The sequence below is a fragment of the Empidonax traillii genome, unplaced genomic scaffold (genome assembly GCF_003031625.1).
Source record: "Empidonax traillii isolate 1590-97213 ecotype Southwest subspecies unplaced genomic scaffold, ASM303162v1 scaffold264:size1143063, whole genome shotgun sequence".
Taxonomy (NCBI): Eukaryota; Metazoa; Chordata; class Aves; order Passeriformes; family Tyrannidae; genus Empidonax; species Empidonax traillii.
This window is the reverse complement of record NW_020955457.1, coordinates 214,916-234,125: the sequence shown is the minus strand read 5'-3', so window position 1 is coordinate 234,125 and position 19,210 is coordinate 214,916. Positions and strand designations below refer to the sequence as shown.

Genomic DNA, 19,210 nt, shown 5'->3' with positions numbered 1-19,210 from the left:
AGGCATATACTTACATTTTAGGCACATACTTAAACTTCATGGAGAATTGGGGCCCTGGTTTCTTTTATTATATTTCCAGAATGTCTAAACATTAGAAACATGTAAATACATTCAACTGCACATTCTAGATCAATAGATAGATAGACAGACAGATAGCTAGATAAACAGGTTCCAGGTTTAAGCAGACAGAGAATAGCCATGCTTTGATGACAGCATATGGATTTTAATATTATTTATGAAAGAAGAAATTATTTCTCAGAGTTTTTGAGAGATTTAACTCAGGATTTCTTAAATTTACATTTGTTATTTAGAAATGGATGCCAGTCACCTTTCAAGTCACTTCATAGTATGTATTTAAATACATAATCAAAGATAGACCTAAATATACATGGAATGATAGAAGACGACGTAGACATATAGGAAGACATCAAGGAAGCAAACTTTGTACAATGCTGATAACTCTTTCACTGTCATTCTGCATGCAGAAAGCAACCAACAAGCAAGCATATTTCTTTTTTTGATAAATGGGAAAAGCATTTATGGAATGCCTAAAGGGATATTCACATGCCCTCTGACACTGTAAGATGTAATTAAGACTTTTCAAAAGTGTGAATAAGAAAATTAAAAGTCCCATTTTCTTACCCCTTTTTGATTCACCTGTTTAAAATGAATTCAAGGCAAGCAAAATGATTGTAAGACAAAGATTCAACCATCACAAAAGTTATGATACTGCTTTGCACTGTTCAGTACAGAAGATTTTATGGACTTTTCCGGTCTGCTGCCTTTCTTTGTGGAGAAGGGCAAAAGAACATTTCAAACTGATACGTCAGCAGAGGTTGTTTATATTTGCAAAGACATTTATAAATACTAACAATGGAGGACTACATGGTATCTATCCAAGACATCTAAAGAAACTCAAAGGGGAACTTGGTACTACTTCCTTTTTTCTTATTCTCATGCCATTTCCACAACTGACAAACTACAGAATGGATAGATGCAATATAACTGCTTGTATGTACTTAAAAGGAAGGAATCCTTTCTTATGTATGATAAGTTTCAGCAAGGCAGTACTTGGAGTTGCTGGGAGAATATTAAATGGTCCACTGAGCCAGTGAGAGCATTGTAATATTTTTTTCAAGTCCTTAACATAGTCAGCAAAATAAACTAAGACACTTAAGGGCTTAAATGGGCAAAAATGTGTCACCTAGATCAACCTAATAATATATATATAACAGCATACCAGGAGAAGTGGGTGAAGAAAAAAGATACAGTTAACCAATACCGGACCTTTAATGGCCACTTTCAGGCTCTGTTTTGTCTAAGAATCTATATTATGATCTTCAGGGTATATATATTTTAGCCCTAGCTCCAGGCTTTCTCTGCAGTGCAAAATTAAATTAATAATAATGATAATCACAATAGCAGCAAAATCCTCTAGCCACTGCCCTATTGCACAGATCTTCAAGGACAGGTTGCAGCAGGGAGAGGCAGTTGAAGACAAACCCTTCTCTCCACTACAGCCTTGCCTCCCCCAGCTGATTGAATTCTCTTTCTGCCCCTTCCAAGACTTCTTTGTGTGCCAGATTCATGGGTTTCTTGTTTACCCAGGCAGACTCTTTTCCATGCTATATCTCTGTTCCCCACAGAGGCATCAGCGGTGTCAATATATGCCCAGGCTCTCCATAGGCAGGGAAGGGTACTGGGAGGAAAAAGACAGGGCAGCACCCTTGCTGTGTAGGAACAGCAGAGTGCACACAAGGAGGCAAGTCTGTAATGTCCCAGCAATTCTTCCAAAAAGCATCCCACTGGCAAGGGACAGAGACTAAGTGACTTCTGTGCCAAACACAGCAGACATCGCTGTATACCACGTGGAAGAAGCACATTTGGGGTTTGGCACTGGTCACAAGCTAAATATCCTAACTGGCATGTCTTCCAAGAAAGATTTGAACAGGAGGTTATATGGTATTTCAGGTTTTCCTACCAAAGTGAAATCTCCTGCAAGCACCCATGATGCTCTTGAACCGAAGCCCTCTGCTATGCTGGTCCTGTTAATGGAAGGGGTAGAGAGGTGTTTACATGCCTCTGGATCAAGGGAAGGGAATCAAAAACCTGATTTAGACACCCTATAGGTAGAGAAAATAATTTTCAAATATGGAAGGCAGCTGTAGAAGGAGGGGTATTCACTCTTAGTAATGAAAAACAGATTAGGAAGGCATCATTTACACTTGATAAATCAGAAATGACATCAAAGAGAGCTAGTATTACAAACTATTAATGAAAGACATAATAATGAAACAAATCACATAATAGATCACAACGAAGTGATTCAGTGTAATGAATACTGATACTAAGTAAGTGAACTGTGCACTCTGGGGATACAATTTCAAGTCCATTCCAGAGAGCGTAGTAGCAGTGTGAGAAAGAAAAAGAAAAAAAGCACTTTTAGAAGAAATTAAATCTGTTCCATTGCTCACACTGACCACATTCACACCTTACACCTTTTGATGACATAGGTAGGTAAAGGTAGATAAAATGATATTACATATCAAGACCAATTATATGCATTTATTATTTTTTGGGTCAAAGTAACAACTGAGATCTCCACACACATACAAATTTCAAGCATCCTCATTTCACAGAATAATGTAAGTAAACAAACATTACACATATTAAAAAGACAGCCAGACAATGTTTCATCAACACAGATTAGAAGCTCATTTAATTTTTGTAATTATAGAAAGCACATTGCTGCTACAGAACATGATGGAATCTTGAGGGTGAATCTTGAGGTCTAAATTTCAGAGCTTGATAAAGATTTTAGATTTTGGAAGTACAAAGGTGAAGCCTTTGATTAACAGAGGGATGCTCTACGTAGCTTAAATACAATATTTGTATTTTGATCACACACGTGAAACTTCTGGTGATATGTGAGTCATGATTTCAGTTCAGACTTGTCTGGATCCTAAACTCTTCCTGAGTCAATTCCTGGCCATATCAAAGCCTACCAAACCAAACATTAATTTGTGCATTTATAGCTAAACATGTTACTATTTTATTGTGCATTTGCAAAAATAATTGTTCTCTTTTTTTCTCTCTCTCTTTGAAGTAAAGGCGTTCACACATATTGTACTGCAAAGCCAGTTAGTTGGCTAAGGACAGGCACTGCAAAAGTCCTTCAGCTAAGCAGGGAGCTGCCTAAGCCTGCCAGTAAGCTATTGCAGTGTTGCTGATAACAGCCTCTCTTAAGACATTTTTGGATCTAAAAGTTCACAGCTGAGTTTCTGTTTCAGTTGATTTTACAATCAATGTCAGTGAGAGACTTACCAACACAGGGTGAACTCCTAAATAACAAGGTCTTTATTACTCTCTGTTATGGTCTTATAGGAAAGGACAGTAATATATGGTAAGGCTAAAGCATTGTGCAATTTGTTTGGAAAATGATTTAGAGAAAATCTAAATTTTAATAAATGTTGATATTGAAAAAGATTAATCAAATTAGTAAATACTGACAGATTTGATACAAGAGCTAAACTTAGCTTACCCACAAATTATTGCTGAAACAAAAATATTTGAGTATGTTACTACATATGTCTACCACTATGATTGCTCAGATCAAGTCCACAGAGCCGTGTTATATATTTAAATTTCTGATATCTAAATTTCAGTCATGCAAAGCTTTTGGGCATCTCCAGTAGGATCAGAATTCTGTGTTCACATTAGATATGTTTAATTTACTGTGATGTTTTTAATTCATTGTTTTGACATTTCTGCACAAAAATTACAATACCTTCAGAGTTATAAAATACAATCAAATCAAATCAGCATGAATTTGGAGAAGCAACACACTCAGAAATAATCATAAATCAAGCAGCTATGGATAAAGTTGCACTGTGGTGAGGCCATCACTTTCATCTTCAGAAAGCCACCTTAAGGGAAAAACATAAAAACCCTGTCATGAACACAACATATGTAAACCTTAATAAACAGACAACTTGAGAGAGCCCGTTTCTGCACCTTTGATTTTCTAGGAGAGCTTTTACACTGGTTGATACAGAAGCAGAAACCAGCCTGAAAAAAAATTAGTGATTTTTTTTTTTTTTAATTTTTGGTTTAGTATCCCTATATATGTAATTTAAAAGTGTAATTAACTTTATGGGTATATTTATGGAATATACATTCATTTTATTTCTTGGTCATATAAGTAACCTGTAGTTCACTTCAATATTTCCATTTTGGGTGAGTAGGTATACATCAAAGTAAGCATACAGCTCTAACCCTCCAAGGGGCCACCAAAGCCCCTGTTAAATGTCCTAGTCAGCAGCATGTAGAATCAATCTGTGTCAGTCACTCCCCCACATCAATGATGTGATTCGAGTTCTTATGCCAAATGGGTCTCTCATATACCACAAACGTGGTTTTACTACAATACTTTAAATAGAATTGAAAGAAAATCTCTGGAAAAAAAAATGTTTGTTGCAAACTATCGTTTTCAAGAATCTTCCTCTGACTGGTGTGGTCCAAAAACTCTTACAAGTAAAAGAGGTGGAGTGACATCAACTGAAAATTCTGTTATGGACTGTGTTTCACACCTGAGTGATATTGTGGTTTAAGGACTTCTGTTCCTATCCACGAACTTAAATTTAGGTATTTGGAAGACTAGGTAGTAACTGAGTATGTGTTTGGAGGAAGTTAAGTGAAGGGAAGTTTAATGTTGTTGGAAGAAGTTTAATGTTGTTAGGGTCAGTAACAGCCTCACATTCTCATGACTGACTATCCAAAACCCCCAAAAGTTACTTTTTTGGGTAGAGGGCTGGGCTTTGGCTTCCTTCAATTGTTAAGTTTACAGAAATATTTAGGGAAAGGATAAATGAAATATTCTTGACTGATATTTCTGTTTTCAGACCACCAGGTAACATTCCCCTCTCTAGATACAAGGAACTTGGAAATTTTCACACTTATGTGTTCTCCAGATGCTTTAAAAAGCTGATTTCCACTTGGGAAGACATGAATATGTTTGCTTCAGTTGCTTATTCTGAAATTCTTCAAGCTGGGAACTGTATACTATAGTGAGCAGTCACTCCAAATATACCCTTCAATTTAATTTCCAATTTTTGAAACTGTACTGTTTCAGTTTGATGCAGACTAAAGTGCATCTTCTTCTTGTACATTAGAAGCCCTTTACACCAGCACCCCAGAATCCAAATAAATTTAGAAATTTAGATCATTATCCTCCTACATCACATTATATAAAGCTTTCTTTTGTTTTTATCCTATTTGCTGGATATATCTCAGACCCATAGCAAGCAAACCCAGAAAGAGAACGATTCTAATGTTTTAATGTTGCTTTTTTTCTCAGTAAAATATACTCCTTTTACTCCAGTTTTTTATCTCTACTGCCATATCCTACCATCCTCCTTTCTGATTCCCTCTCTTGCCTGTTTTCTTACCCATGATATGTTTGTCAGAGCCACATATGATCTAATGCTTGTGTATAATGGTTCACCAGTCATCTTCCACTTTTTGAAAATACATACAAATGCCTTCTTTTGGCAAAGGCACTAAATTGTGTCTCTCCCTTCTTCAGTCATTCAGTTTTAATTTCTTGGAAAAATATAGTGTCTTCTTCCAACAATTCTTCTAACAAATTAGTTTGAAATTGGCCAAATGGTTCAAAAGTCATTGGCGATGGACTGATAGGAAAATGGCATGGTGTAAAAAAGTTCTTACTGTTTTAGAAAACCAGATGAGAAAGAACAGAAAGACTAAAAAGACTGCTCCTAATTCTTGTGGAAAAGAAAACAGTGTGTACAGAGTGATGATGGACTGATCTACTGACCTGTTACAGTAGAAGCAATACACTGAATTTCTAGATGCATCTGTGATTTCCACTTTTTCCAGAAACCAGCCACTTGCTGTAGAGGAGAAAAAAAAAAAAAAAAAAAAAAAAAAAAAAAAAAAAAAAAAAAAAAAAAAACAAAAAAAAAAAAAAAACCACAAAAACTAAATCTAATGTAATCCAAACACAAACAGAACATAAGAAGTGTTTCTAATTTCATTTCCAAACCCTGTCTGGTTCAGTATTCAACATCAATAATAAAACTGAAATTTAGATGATTCAAATTACTACCTACTTCTCCCTAGTTTTACAGGGAAGGTCTTTGATGCTTTTGAAGAGCATCGAAGAAAAGAAAATGTAATGGAAGATTTTTGTTACAACTCAACTTATGTTTCCATGTTGAACGGAGCAGGCAGTAAGGCAAATGAAACAGTGCATGGTAATATTGAATACATTCTTGAAAACCCATTTTGCCCTTTTTTGTACTCAGAAATGTACTCAAAGTGCACCTCTGGTGGGCATTCAACTACTCCCTTCTAATTAATATATTGATATGTATATAAACCAAGTGGTGAATCTGAATTCTCCTCATAAATCGATGTCTCCAGTAGCCGTGATTCAGAGTAGCATCTCCATTTAGGCCAACACTCATATCTGTTTCAGCTTTAATAAAGTATTGAATATTATACTATAATCTCCTATTTCGCTGTGCGAAAAATGCCTTCATTCTTGTGATACAGAATTTTATTTCATTGAATATTAAAATATTAAGATTTTAAACCTGAAACTTTTACGTATACATACAATGTTTTTGCTGATATCTTTAGTCGTGTTTGCCAAAGTAAATACTTAATGACAATATTTTAAAACTCATTAGAATTATACTGCTATTAGCTGATTACCTTTTGGCATTCTTTGTGTGCCCTAGAGATAAAGAACTATATTCTATGAAATTAATTTGGTTTTCAAATATTTGGACAAAGTTCTAAACAGGCTAAAACCAATAAAAATATTTTTATTTGTAAGTAGGCTAAAAATGGAATGTGAAAATATTTGTAAATTGTTTCAATTTGGATAAAATGTAAATGCATTGCAACTTTTCTCATTTTTCATTGGCATTTTCAAAAAAATAGCTGGTATAACTAGGCCATGAACTTGCCTAGGTTTTCCATCTTCAATTCACAAGATTCATTTATTGATATTGTGAAGTACTTTTGGAACTCCTTTAATGAAATCTTGTGAATGGTTTAATATATCATAGACTCTACTTGGAATATATGACCTTTCATGAAATCTCTAATTCAGAGTCAGGATTATCAGCAATAAAAATTTACAGTCTCTCAAATTTACACAGCACTTTACAAAAGAACATAAAGGCATGTTTGTTCTCTTGAAAAGATTAAAATCTAATGCTTCCTCCTTTGTTGATAAAACTCCAACAGACCTCTCTGAAATATCCAGGTATGGAGAAATCTAGAGGCATCTAGGAAATATTAGCAAACAGATGAAACATTTCAAAGAGCTGTTACATTTGAGGAAGCTTGTGAAGGTAACAGCTGATGTGACAAGAGACACTTGGAAATAATTTCAGAGAAAAATTTAGAGGAAGGTAGTCATGTTTGTAAGATGAATTGGCACACACCAGCTGTGCTAGGAAGGCAGTATTAGCAGCTATGTGATGTTGATCAGGGCACAGAGAGAAAAGATAATAATTTTGTTGATAGTTCAGGATCTAGGAAATAAAAATTCAACCTATTATTTCCCCTGCAGACTTCTGTGCAACTCTCGGAGTGTCAGAAGTCTGCCAGTGTAGAGTTCACTTCCCACATTGGGAATCAGTCCTAAACTGAATTGTGTGCATGCACAGCAGGATGAAAGTCAGCATAAGGATTTTATTTATTATAGGTATCTCAACAGGTTTGGTGATTTTTCTGTTTGAGTTTTCAACAACATGACATATACCACATGACTGGGTAGTTAGGAAAAAAAACCAAACCTGTTCAACTTTTTCCAAATAAGAACTGCTATTTGCAGAATTTTGCTTGGTTCATCCTGGAAATGATAAACCCTTGCCACTATATAGTGCACCATGAACTTAGATTAATCAGATTTTATTAAACCTGTTTCTTTGAGATGGGTTAAGCAAATTTCACCTGACTAGAGTATCTCAACACAATCAGACCTCTTTGACTCAAGTTCTACATTACCTGCAAATTCAGTTTATGTGTTTCTATATCTCTGTATATCTGTATACATCTGATATCTGTATATTCCTAGGGGTTTTTATCACAGTTAAATATAAACTCAAAAGATTATATGCTGTAGTCTCCCACTTAATTTTTATGTAAAATTCAGGTTTTAGAGATTACATGTAACACACTGTACATCGAAACATTTTCCATCATCATATGTGGTTATGCACTATAGGCACATCCTCACCTAACATCAGGGCAAGACCTGGGGCACACGAATGTTCTCCTCATACTTTCACAAGAAGAAAAGCCCTACGTGTGTGAGAGGGAGCTACAGCATGCTTTGACCAGAGTCCAAAACTTGCTCAAATCATGGAAAGTTTAGCCTGCAGTTTGAAAATTCAATCCTATCTTATGTAAGACACCTAATAAGGGTTTTGGCTGAGCAATGTTTGAAGGATAAAACCATCTGAGGTTTACGTTAACTTGATCTCTGTTAGGAAAAAAAAATTCAAATTAAAGTCAAGGGAAATGCGAAAGACAGAGGGGGTGAAAGCAAGCGCAGTGAATCTGACCTCATTTGTACACAGATTTGTATTAGCTAGCTGTAGCAGAGTATGACTTCAAACACCTTTCCAAATGTCAAGCAGATCTTTAGGCAGAAGACTTTTACAAGGCTACTGAACGCAGGCAGTATACTCACCGAATCCTTTCCCATCGTGACCAATTTCAATTGAATACAGGTTGCCTAATTTTTTTGTCTTAATCTTGAATGTATCGACCTTTAATATTAAAATACAGCTATTAAAAATATTATACCTATACCAATGTTTGGAAACTTACAAATTTGTTTAGGTCAGTTCTGAGATTAATTCAAATATAATAATACCAATTCAAAATAGGTGAGTCACAGCTGGTTTATTTTCCTTACTGAAGATGTGTGGTATAGATCCTGCCCTACTAGGTCTCAGTTTATACATAAAAGATTCACTTTTCAATTTACAGTAGGACAATCTCCACCTCTTTCCTGACTTTCGTCTACCAGAAAAACATTTTTGGTCTCATGAATACTCAACCGATATGGTCCTCTAAAGTGTTACTGGTATACAATATATAAATAAACATTCAAGAACATAAAAGATAAAGGCTTTTCCTACATGTACCATTATCTCTCTCAAACACTGTATTCTTTAAAATATTACCTTGTTTCATATTGCAGATTTTTTTTTTAAATGAGATTCCTCTTTCATAAGGCATTTGACATCACTGGCTACCCACTGACTTAGCTGTATTGCTAACAGGATTTCTATGTATCTACTCTTCTTTTTCAGAGTGGATACATACACCTCCTGTATAGTAGTAGGCAAAAGGAAGTACTGCTCAGTACACTTTTTTACTTGTTCCTTTTGCCTGTAGGTAACCAGATTTATTAACCTCCTCAGTATAGAAGACAATTCATGGGTAAAGATCTTTTAGAAGATAGTCACAGATACCCTGGCTGAAGAAACTTGGACCAAAGGAAGGTAAAAAGATGTTTAGTAATACTGGAGAAAATTAGGTACATCTCTTAAAAGAAGATATTTTCACTTGAGTTCTAATTATTCAGTCATTACCTTTCAATAAATCCACAGGAGAAAGATATGGAAAAAAATATATATTTCTTGTTACTTAAGGGTAACCATCATTGTGCTCTGTTGCACAGGTGGTGACCAAACAGAGCAATTGTTTTGCCAGAGTAATATGCTTATTAAAATAGGGGAACATTCAGCTAAGGTACTAGGACGTAATGCAAAGAATCTGCATTCTTATGCAAATATCTGTATCTGAATTATTAAGTCTCTCAATAACAGCCTAAAGCAAGATGGATATCAGAATCAGGTTGATGTGTATGGTTCCACTTTATCTGGTTATAGGCTTACACATTCAGTGAGGCTCACAGCATCAGTTTCCATGGCAAAGTAAAATGATGGGATGTAAGAGACCGATGTATTCTCACGCACAATATTCAAAGTTTGTGCAACATCATGGGATATTTCACATATATGCACATGCTCAGGCAATGCATGTTGTGCATTTCAGAATAAGGAAATTAATAACTGGGCAGATAAGTGGATGTAATTTGAAAATGTGTTTGGGACTAAGAGACAGAAGAGCAACAGAGACAGTAGAAGTAAAATGTCCCTTGGTTACTCTGGTGAAAAGGTGAAACAGAGATAGTTGGGAAAAAATCTCATCTAGTGATGTGGAAAACAGAATAAATGCCGCAAATTCTCTAAAGAACTTGCAGAGATTTAAAATTTGCTTTACCAGTACAGAAACGGACACAACCTGTAAAATCTGTATACTCACCTTTCCTCTTTCAAAGGGGTTTTGATGCTCTAGTGACTGAGAAAGTTGAAATACCTCAGATTTGTCCTCATTCCCAAATAAAATAATATGCACATTGGCATCAGTCCCTGCTCCCCTTTTGTCACCTGTGTACACTTTAATAGTATACTCTGTCACATTTCTTGCTTGACTTCTATCTTTATTTAAGTTGTTATCTAAGGCATTCTTTTGTTTATCTCCTCTAATAACAAAAGATCTTGGGATATCTCTCTGTATTTCAGGCTTATTTGCATCCACAGAAAATTCTCTGAAAAACAAAACCACATATGTTTTTGTGGTAAATCATATGTTAAATCAAAAAAATCCTATGAATTTATGTGGAACAGTTAAAGATGGACTTATTTTTCAAATATCTATTCACAGAACCACTTTGTGGTAGTTACTTTGATTCAGTGTTTTCAACTATTACATTTTAAAAAAACATGACTAGCTTTCCATGATATACTTACTCATTAATTTCAAATACATAGATAGGATACTCCTTTGTAGCTTCTTTCACATGCAGTTTTTTAATGTTCAGTTTGCAGTCTACAAAGAAGGAAACAGATTTGGGTAAAAATGTTGCGTTGCATATCAAGAAATTAGGTAGACTGTTGTTTATATAATGATGTCATTCCTAATATATTAAAACATCATTTATTAATTAATTTATGAATGACGACAATTGAGTTTAAAATGTTGGAATCATTACAAGATTCTTTATTTTGTTCGTATTTGTAAACCTCAACTTAGAAATTTAGGAGTAAACATTTCCTTTATCTTCATTAGCGAAGCAAAGGAGTGTTGTCTTCACCATCCTTGGACAGGCAAGCAGATAATATTCAGCATGACTGAGGCAGGCATGTTTGAGAAGAGAGAGTAGAAATACACAGCTGGTGTTCCATCCTCAGCGACTGGTTGACAAGAGGGCTGGAGCTCTATTCCACACGCAGCACGAAGAGGTGGCAGGTATGAAAAAAGTTCAGCAACTCACTGTATCCCTCTGCTGTTTGAGAAAGATTGCACTCTGACTTACACTACCTTTGGAATTTTCTGCTGGGGGCTTCAGCTACATGGCCTGAATTTCTTGCCGCTAGTTATTCATGAAGACTATTCATTTTCCCTTCTCTTCTATTATTTGTCGCTTCAGCCCTGTTCAACAAAATGCATTCTACTAACTGCATTCTACAGCCTTCTACTACTGTTCAAGTAGATATAATCAGACTCCTGTGGAGGAATCCAGGACGTTGTATTACACTTATGACCTGCCAAGACAGTGCAGGGAGTGAATCAGAAGCTTCAGGAAGGCCTTGAGCAACCTGATCTTAAAAACCTGCTCAGATACTGAATGAAAGTATAAGTATATTAGAGCAATACTCTGCCTGGGCTGACCAGTCCTGCAGCGTACATCTGACTTGCTTGAAGACAGGGAGGGCCCCCAGAGGAACCTTAAAAATTGAGGACTGGGCAATCACCAACTATACGAAGTTCAACAAAGGAAAGTCCCAGATTCTACACCTGGGATGGGGCAACCCTGGATGTTCATACAGACTGGGGCATGAGATGCTGGAAAGCAGTGCTGTGGAAAGGAACCTGGGGGTCCTGGTCAGCGTTGAGTTCAATATGAGTCAGCGGTGCCCTGGCAGCCAGGAGGGCCAACTGTGTCCTGGGGGGCATCAGGCAAAGCCTTGCTAGCTGGTCAAGGGAGGTGACTGTTGTGTCCTGTTCTGCACTAGTGCAGCCTCACCTTGAATATTGTGTGCAGTTTTGGTTACTGCAATATAAGAAAGATATTAAGCTGTTAGAAAGTGTCCAAAAAAGGGCAACAAAGATGGTGAAGGGCCTTGAGGGCCTTGAGGGAAAACCGTATGAGGAGCAGCTGAAGTCACTTGGTCTGTTCAGCCTGGAGGAGACTGAGGAGAGACCTCATTGCACTCTACAACTTCCTCATGAGTGGAAGAGAAGGGGCAGTCACTGATCTCTTCTCTGTGGTGACCAGTGACAAAACCAGAGGGAATGGCCTGAAGTTGTGACAGGGGAAGTTTAGGTGGGATATTAGAAAATGGTTCTTCATCTAATGAGTGGCTGGGCACTGGAACAGCTCCTCAGAGAAGTGGTCACAGCAAGGCTGACAGAGTTAAAAAGCATTTGGATGACAGTCTCAGGCACATGGTGTGACTCTTGGGGATGGTCCTGCGCAGGGATAACACTTGGACTCTATGACCCTGTGGGTGCCTTCCAACTCAGTGTGTTCTGTGATTCCATAATTCTGTGACTTTAAACACTAGGGAGCTTTTTTGGTTTTCAGGATTTTTATCTAATTACAGTCTAATTACAATACAGATACCCTTACTCATCTGAAGTGTTTTATCATCTAAGTAACTCCTTTGGAAGAAATCTATTATACATCTGCCCAATCCTCTCTTCATAAGACACATAGGCAATAAGCCCAGTGTCCCTCCTTTGTGAACTGTGTTTTCAAACCTGAATGGAACAGTCTTTCCTGTCGTGTATCTGTAGTGCCCTTCGGCCACACATAATTGCCATATTCAATGACTGTCAGCCAGGCAGATGGCAATAGTTAACTTCCACAACTGAAGCTGTGGGGAACAAAAGCACACCTTGCTCCCCACAACAGCATAGCAGGGCTCTGCCTCTCCTTCCCTTCCCCTCTGTAGTAACTGCAACTCCACACTGTAGCCCCTTGGAAACCCCCAGCAAACAATGCAGCCTGTGCTGTGGTGCAGGATGTGTTGACCAGCCAATGAGTATGCACATGCTTATTGCCCAAATGTCATCTTACATATTTAGTTGACATTGGGTAGTGAGTCTAAAAGGCTTTTATGAAGAGCCTACATAATAAAAAGAAAAAGAAAGATAAAGTGCAGACATAGAACCTCTGTTTTCCTATAAAACTGTCTGAAAATGATCAGCTGTAATACAGAGTAAGTAATGATTTGCAATTAAATAGCAAATTTCATTACCAGACTTTAAAAATATATATAATTAATTTTTTTCAATATTCCCTCATAGCATGATAACTGTCCTACAGAGGAGGCAAAAAGATGTTAAAGTCATGACGATTTTAAGGAAGTTCAGTGTCAAAACTTGCTGACCAACAAACAGAGGTAAAATTCCCTTATGAATGTCCCAGGGAGAAAACAGAACAGGTAGAAAAAATAGTGAAAATAATTGAATCACAGAAGGAATATTAAACAATACCAATTTCTTATTTCAGTTATAATTATTCTCCTAGATCACTTATTAATAGATGATGTAATAATAGCATAATATAATTATTCATCCTAATTTTATGTTTTTCTTTCTTTTATGCAATAGGGTAGTATACATTCTTGATGCAATAATGATATAGACTTTAGATCCAAAGATCCGAATATATCAAAATGTAGGATTTTACTTTATAAAATATTACCTTTTATAAAAGGAGCCAAAGGAAATTAATTCATGTTTAACTCCAGCAGTAATTTAGTTACCTTTAACAGGAGGATAGCTGTGTGATTCCCATCACTGACTTTGGAAAGTAAAAAGTACTTTACCTGTTTTGCTGCTGATCAAAAGAACAATTTTGTCCAGTTCTCCCAACTCAACAGCATCCACAGTAACTAGAAATGACTAAAATAAAAATTTTCAGTATTGCAATCTTAAGCTACATTACTTAACAGTATAGGAAAATTTGAAAATAATATATAGGAAGTTCAAGAATTAATTAAAGTGTAAGTTTTAAAGTACTTTAAGGCAGTGTACCTCATTTTCCTCTCCATGCTGGACATTGTGCAATGGCCTGAGAAGGGATCTGTCTCCTGTGTCACCATGAGTACCATATATACATGCAGTCATGTGCACTGAATTTCTCTCACTCAAAATATTTCTAGAAAACACTGTTAGATGATATGTAACCACTGCAATATCAAGCAAAAAGAGAACTTGTTAAGACTGTGCCATGGCCTTGCATAGATATCTGACAACATAGCATTGTACAGTTAGATGCAATTAAAAATTCAATCACTTGAAAATGATAGTAAAACTCAAAATTTTTTGCAATTTTTTCCCTAATTTTGTCTTGTAATTGTATTGCCACAGAATATCACATCTGAAACTTGAGAAGTGAGGCTGGACCAGCTCAAAGCAAGAGTGAAAGGATTGCATTTGGAAGGTTCCGTTCTTGGATCACTGTGTCAGAGAGAAGGCAGAGGGGACCTGCCCCACAAGGGTGAACAAGACAGGAGCTAATTCCAGTGCAGGCAGTGCCTCTCTGACCAGGTAACAGTTCTGCAGCATCTCCATGTGGCAAGCAGAGCTGTCAACAATCTCCTATGCAGCAAACAATGAAAAAGGCCTGGGATCCATCCTAGTGATAGAGCTGGGAGCAGAGGGTGAAAAGGTCATAGAAGGACTGAAAACAAGGCTACAACCTATATCCAAGGACTTTGCAGAAGACTATGACACAGAGAGAAAGATGCACATCTGAAGTAGCTCAAACATGATCTGAAATGGACATCCTATGCCCATTATGGATGGAGGTTCCTGGTGACTCTGGCCAAGGCAAGAGATCTGTTGACTTATCATGGCCATGACACACTTTAGCCAAGTAGAAGCTGCCTTGCATGAACTTTGTGTCAGATCATACAGCGGATAGAACTGGCAGAATCCATTGTACAATTGGGCAGTTGAGGGAGACTAATGTAGGCAAGGGCAGAGGGCTAAAATGCTTCAAGAGTGGTCTTTGTTCAGGTAGTGTGATCAGACTATCACAGCACAAACATAGGCAACCAGGCTTTTATCTCTGTAGTATACTGAACAGATTGGAGAGAGGAAAGATGAAAAAAATCTCTGAAAAGAAGTTACATAAAATAACGGTAACATATATGAACGTTACAACTCCATTAATTTTATAAAATTCAAATTATTTCATAATCTCAGTGTGAATTACAGTTCTTTGTTAACTTTGTGGAAATAATCAATTTGAAAGTAGCTTAATGCATTTTTATTACACCTTTTCAACATTTAATTGTTTTTCCTTAAAAACTACAGATTTGCAAAATTCACCTTCTGTACAGCCCTGAATATAAGAGGAGAGAGAGAGCAGCATGTCATCCCTGGGGATTCCTGAGGTGTTAGCATCTCAAAGGGAGGTACAACGAAGAGAAACTATTTATGTATTTATTCAGCTGGAGGCCTCTGCCCATTAATACACCCAAAGGCACATGTGTGCACAGCTGGATCTCAAGGGTCTGTACTGTATTTTATCAACTCTGTTTTGATGGTTTCAATTAGCCATTAGCATATGCTCCATCGCAATCCCAAGTAGGAAAAAAAAAAAAAAGAAAAAAGAAAATATAACTGAGAGATGAAATATTAAGTCACTCTATGAATGACAGAGCTGTATCTGAAATTTAACAGTACATGGCTTCTGGTTATGATGATTATGATCAGCTGCTTTCCATTCCAATTAACACAATACTGGTTTTGCTTTTAGCTGAGGAAAAGAAAACTGAGGAGAAAATAAATTAGATTTAGAAAGCTGACAGAAAAACATATCTCTTTTGCACAATAAATTGCAAGTAAGTTTGTGTGTAAAGATCACTTTGAACTCCACATGTACCACCTGCTGTGATGCTGCTTAAAGCTGTCTTGGACATAAACAGCAAAGATTTGGGGGAATTACTGTTCTAGTTTTTTTCTTCACTGTGGTTACAAAGCCTCCTTGAAGACTTCCAAAGTATGTGTGGAAACAAATAAAAGCCACAGAGATGAGCTATTTAATTTGTTTGTTATTTTACCTAAACACATAGGTAATATAACACCTATTCCTTGTTTATGATTCTTTCCATTTCTCCATCACAGAGCATTTACAAAGAATAAAAATATTACAAAAAACAACAACCAACCAAACAAATGGTGAAGAATGGGGAAATTATTTTTTCAACCAAGAGTGAAAGATGACAGAGCCAGAGTCAGAACAAAGGTCATTGGGATTCCAGACTCACTGCCCTTTATCACCCATGCTGGATCTTTAATCATTTCTGTGTGCTTGTACCTGTATCCTACATACTTCTGCATGTGACAGTGATCAGGCTTTTGCAAGGGGCACACTCATGGCCCTTATGTTAATCTGAAGGTCCTTTTCTCTTCAGTCTTAAGTGTGGGAGAAGAAAGCCATTAAGCCTTATTTTGTACTCATACTTCGGATGTCTTCAAGTGAAAATAACATCTTTAAGCAATATAAAATCTAAAGCCTAAATACAAAATTTACATTTTCGATTGAAGCCAAAATATGAAAAAAACAAAAACCCTCAATCTCTCTTAATTCTACTGAGATTATTTGCATACCTACAAACACCTCACTGAAACTGGGCCAATACAAGTTCCAATACAAAGTGTATTGTGGTAGTTAATATAACATCTAATTCAACTCACTTTAGATGAACTGAATTATTTGGTTTCTGCATAAAACTCAGACACAAATTATTTGAATATTAAGTATCATTAACTGGTCTGCTAATTTAGTTGATAATCATTTTATGGTAGCATTCAGTAAGCAACGCATGAGAAGATATTGTGGATTTTAGGTGAAAAGACTTCTTTTATTTTACTTAACCAAGGTGACATATGAAAGAATTGTTGAACTAATTTTAACAAGCATAAATATTTGGAATATATAAAGGTAATAAAGCTGAAGCTTATATGTAGTTTTGAGCTGTTATTTACTGAGAGTCTTTGTTTTGAATGTGCAAACAAACAACAAAATCTCTTAATAGTAAATGAGCTATAAAAAGTCATGTTGTTAATGTCAGTAATACTAGCTGCTGAAGACTAAATAAAGGAGAATAGAAATATTACAGTGTTGCAAGAAAGGGCTATTTCTTATAAACTGTTCTTTGTAGTATATAATAATGGTTCTGTGCAATCAAATGAATATTGCACTTACCATTTTATGGTACTGAAATTAAGCTGAATGGATAGCATTTTCCTTCATACGTTTTGAATCTTTATCCAGACTTTATGAATCATTAAATAAAAAAAATATAAATTTCTGTTTTGATAAAGGTTTCTATTGTTATACTAGGATGTGTAAACCTCCTGGACCAGTCTACTGTTTTGAAGTAGATTTATACCTACCCGAAAGTGCTTCTTTTAATGGCCACTGTATAGGGAATTCAATCCATCTGTCTCCATTAAGAGAAAGAGGAAGTGTTTTATTTATGGTGAGACTAAAGGTATCCAGGGTTGATGTGTTCTGTATTTTAAAGTGATGAAGAGACAACTGGGATATGCTGTTTTCCAAACTCTGGAGACCAAGTCTCACTTTAAAAAGCATTCCCAAATCAGATGGTAAATGTATCTAGGAAGCAATAAAACCATGAGTTAGCGCCCAAACAGAGATAAATGCATAGGTAATTTATAGCAAGAGAGGAAGTTTGCTTTAAAGGGGTCAGAACAGTCCTGGACCCCTTTTGCATCAGTCTGGGTGCTAAAAGTCCCATTGACTTCAAAAGCAGCAGAACCAGGTTGACTGTAGGCACTTAAGGATATTTTAACTTTATTCTCTAGGGGCATTCATTGTAGTTGTTCCATCAAATTCAAATTACATACCACACTGATTTCTAAATTGTGAATATGTAACATTAATGCCATTTAAATTGATATGCATAAATAACTACTTGTTGGCGAGGGGGGAAAGAATATGCTTGATCATCATGAACTTGAGAAAGACACAAAAATTAAAAAGTGAAATTGGGTGTGCAACTAAAAATTTCAGTTCTCTTTTTCTTGAATATTTAAACAATAATACATGATTATTGCACTTTAAAAGGAAACTCAAAGAAAATTTAAATATAGGCATATCTTACATCATATGTTATTTGGTTCTTAGTCTGATGATCCACTCTGTTTTCCATGGAAACTGGATTTGACTTGCCTTTGCTTCCATAAAAAACTATAACCATTTTGGATATATTTTCTGACAACTTTTCAAATTCTGGTTTTGTTTCTTCTTGATGTTTTGTTAAATAAAACCTCCATCTGCCTTCTGAACAAATAAAATAGGGAAAATAAAAAGGAAAAAAATTGTAAAGATGTTTCTGTTTTCATATATTAACCAAGCTATCTGATATAAAATTTCTAGGACTCTTAGTCTACATGGGGAGCATTATTTTACGAGCATATCACCTGAGTGCTGATCAAGTATAAGTATATTGTCATTTCTTACTCCTACAAAGGGGAAACTATTGTCAGTACTTGTAAGTGTAATGACATATTGTGATGAAAATATTATCCCATTATTATTTCAGAAATGATCAATAAAACAGTCAATGTAATTACAGAAGCCATACCTGAATTCATTTGTTCTTTTTCTAAAGGCCAGGCAGAAGTGCTCCTTCTTTCATGAATTTCTAATTAAAAAAAAAAGATCAAATTAATATTTTCTGTAGAACAGTGTCTATATGATAATAAATGTCTGTATTCATCTCTAGTGAGGCAATTGACTGAGTATTATATCATTTAGATTAAAGATTTAACTAGGAAGTGTACAGTGTGATTTTCTACTTAAGCGTCATCTCCTACATATCATCCTATTTAATGAACTGACTCTAGGGCTAGCTCTTTACTATGAAATGGTTGTAAGATGAAGATTCAAGTATTTTTCATTTTAAAGCATTTCTATTTCATTTGTACAATTCATGCTCTGGATGAATGAGCACTAATTGGATGTGTTTAATGCCAATTCTAGGGGCTGATGGTCCTTGTACTGATATTAGTCTCCATTGATTTCAGTGGGATTTGGTATAGACAA

General features: G+C 35.9%; 1 protein-coding gene across 1 annotated transcript; it reads right to left on the bottom strand.

Annotated features, from left to right (window-relative positions):
- Positions 1–2,793: 2,793 nt before the first annotated feature.
- LOC114060202 (lipoxygenase homology domain-containing protein 1-like) lies at positions 2,794–14,253 on the bottom strand. Its single transcript, XM_027889521.1, has 7 exons — positions 14,161–14,253; positions 13,953–14,028; positions 10,866–10,944; positions 10,378–10,663; positions 8,732–8,810; positions 5,837–5,912; positions 2,794–3,926 (listed from the first exon to the last, which is right to left on the bottom strand). Exons 1-7 carry the CDS (start codon positions 14,251–14,253, stop codon positions 3,872–3,874), a joined length of 744 nt encoding a protein of 247 aa, XP_027745322.1. The 3' UTR covers positions 2,794–3,871.
- Between the last annotated feature and the right edge of the window lie 4,957 nt (positions 14,254–19,210).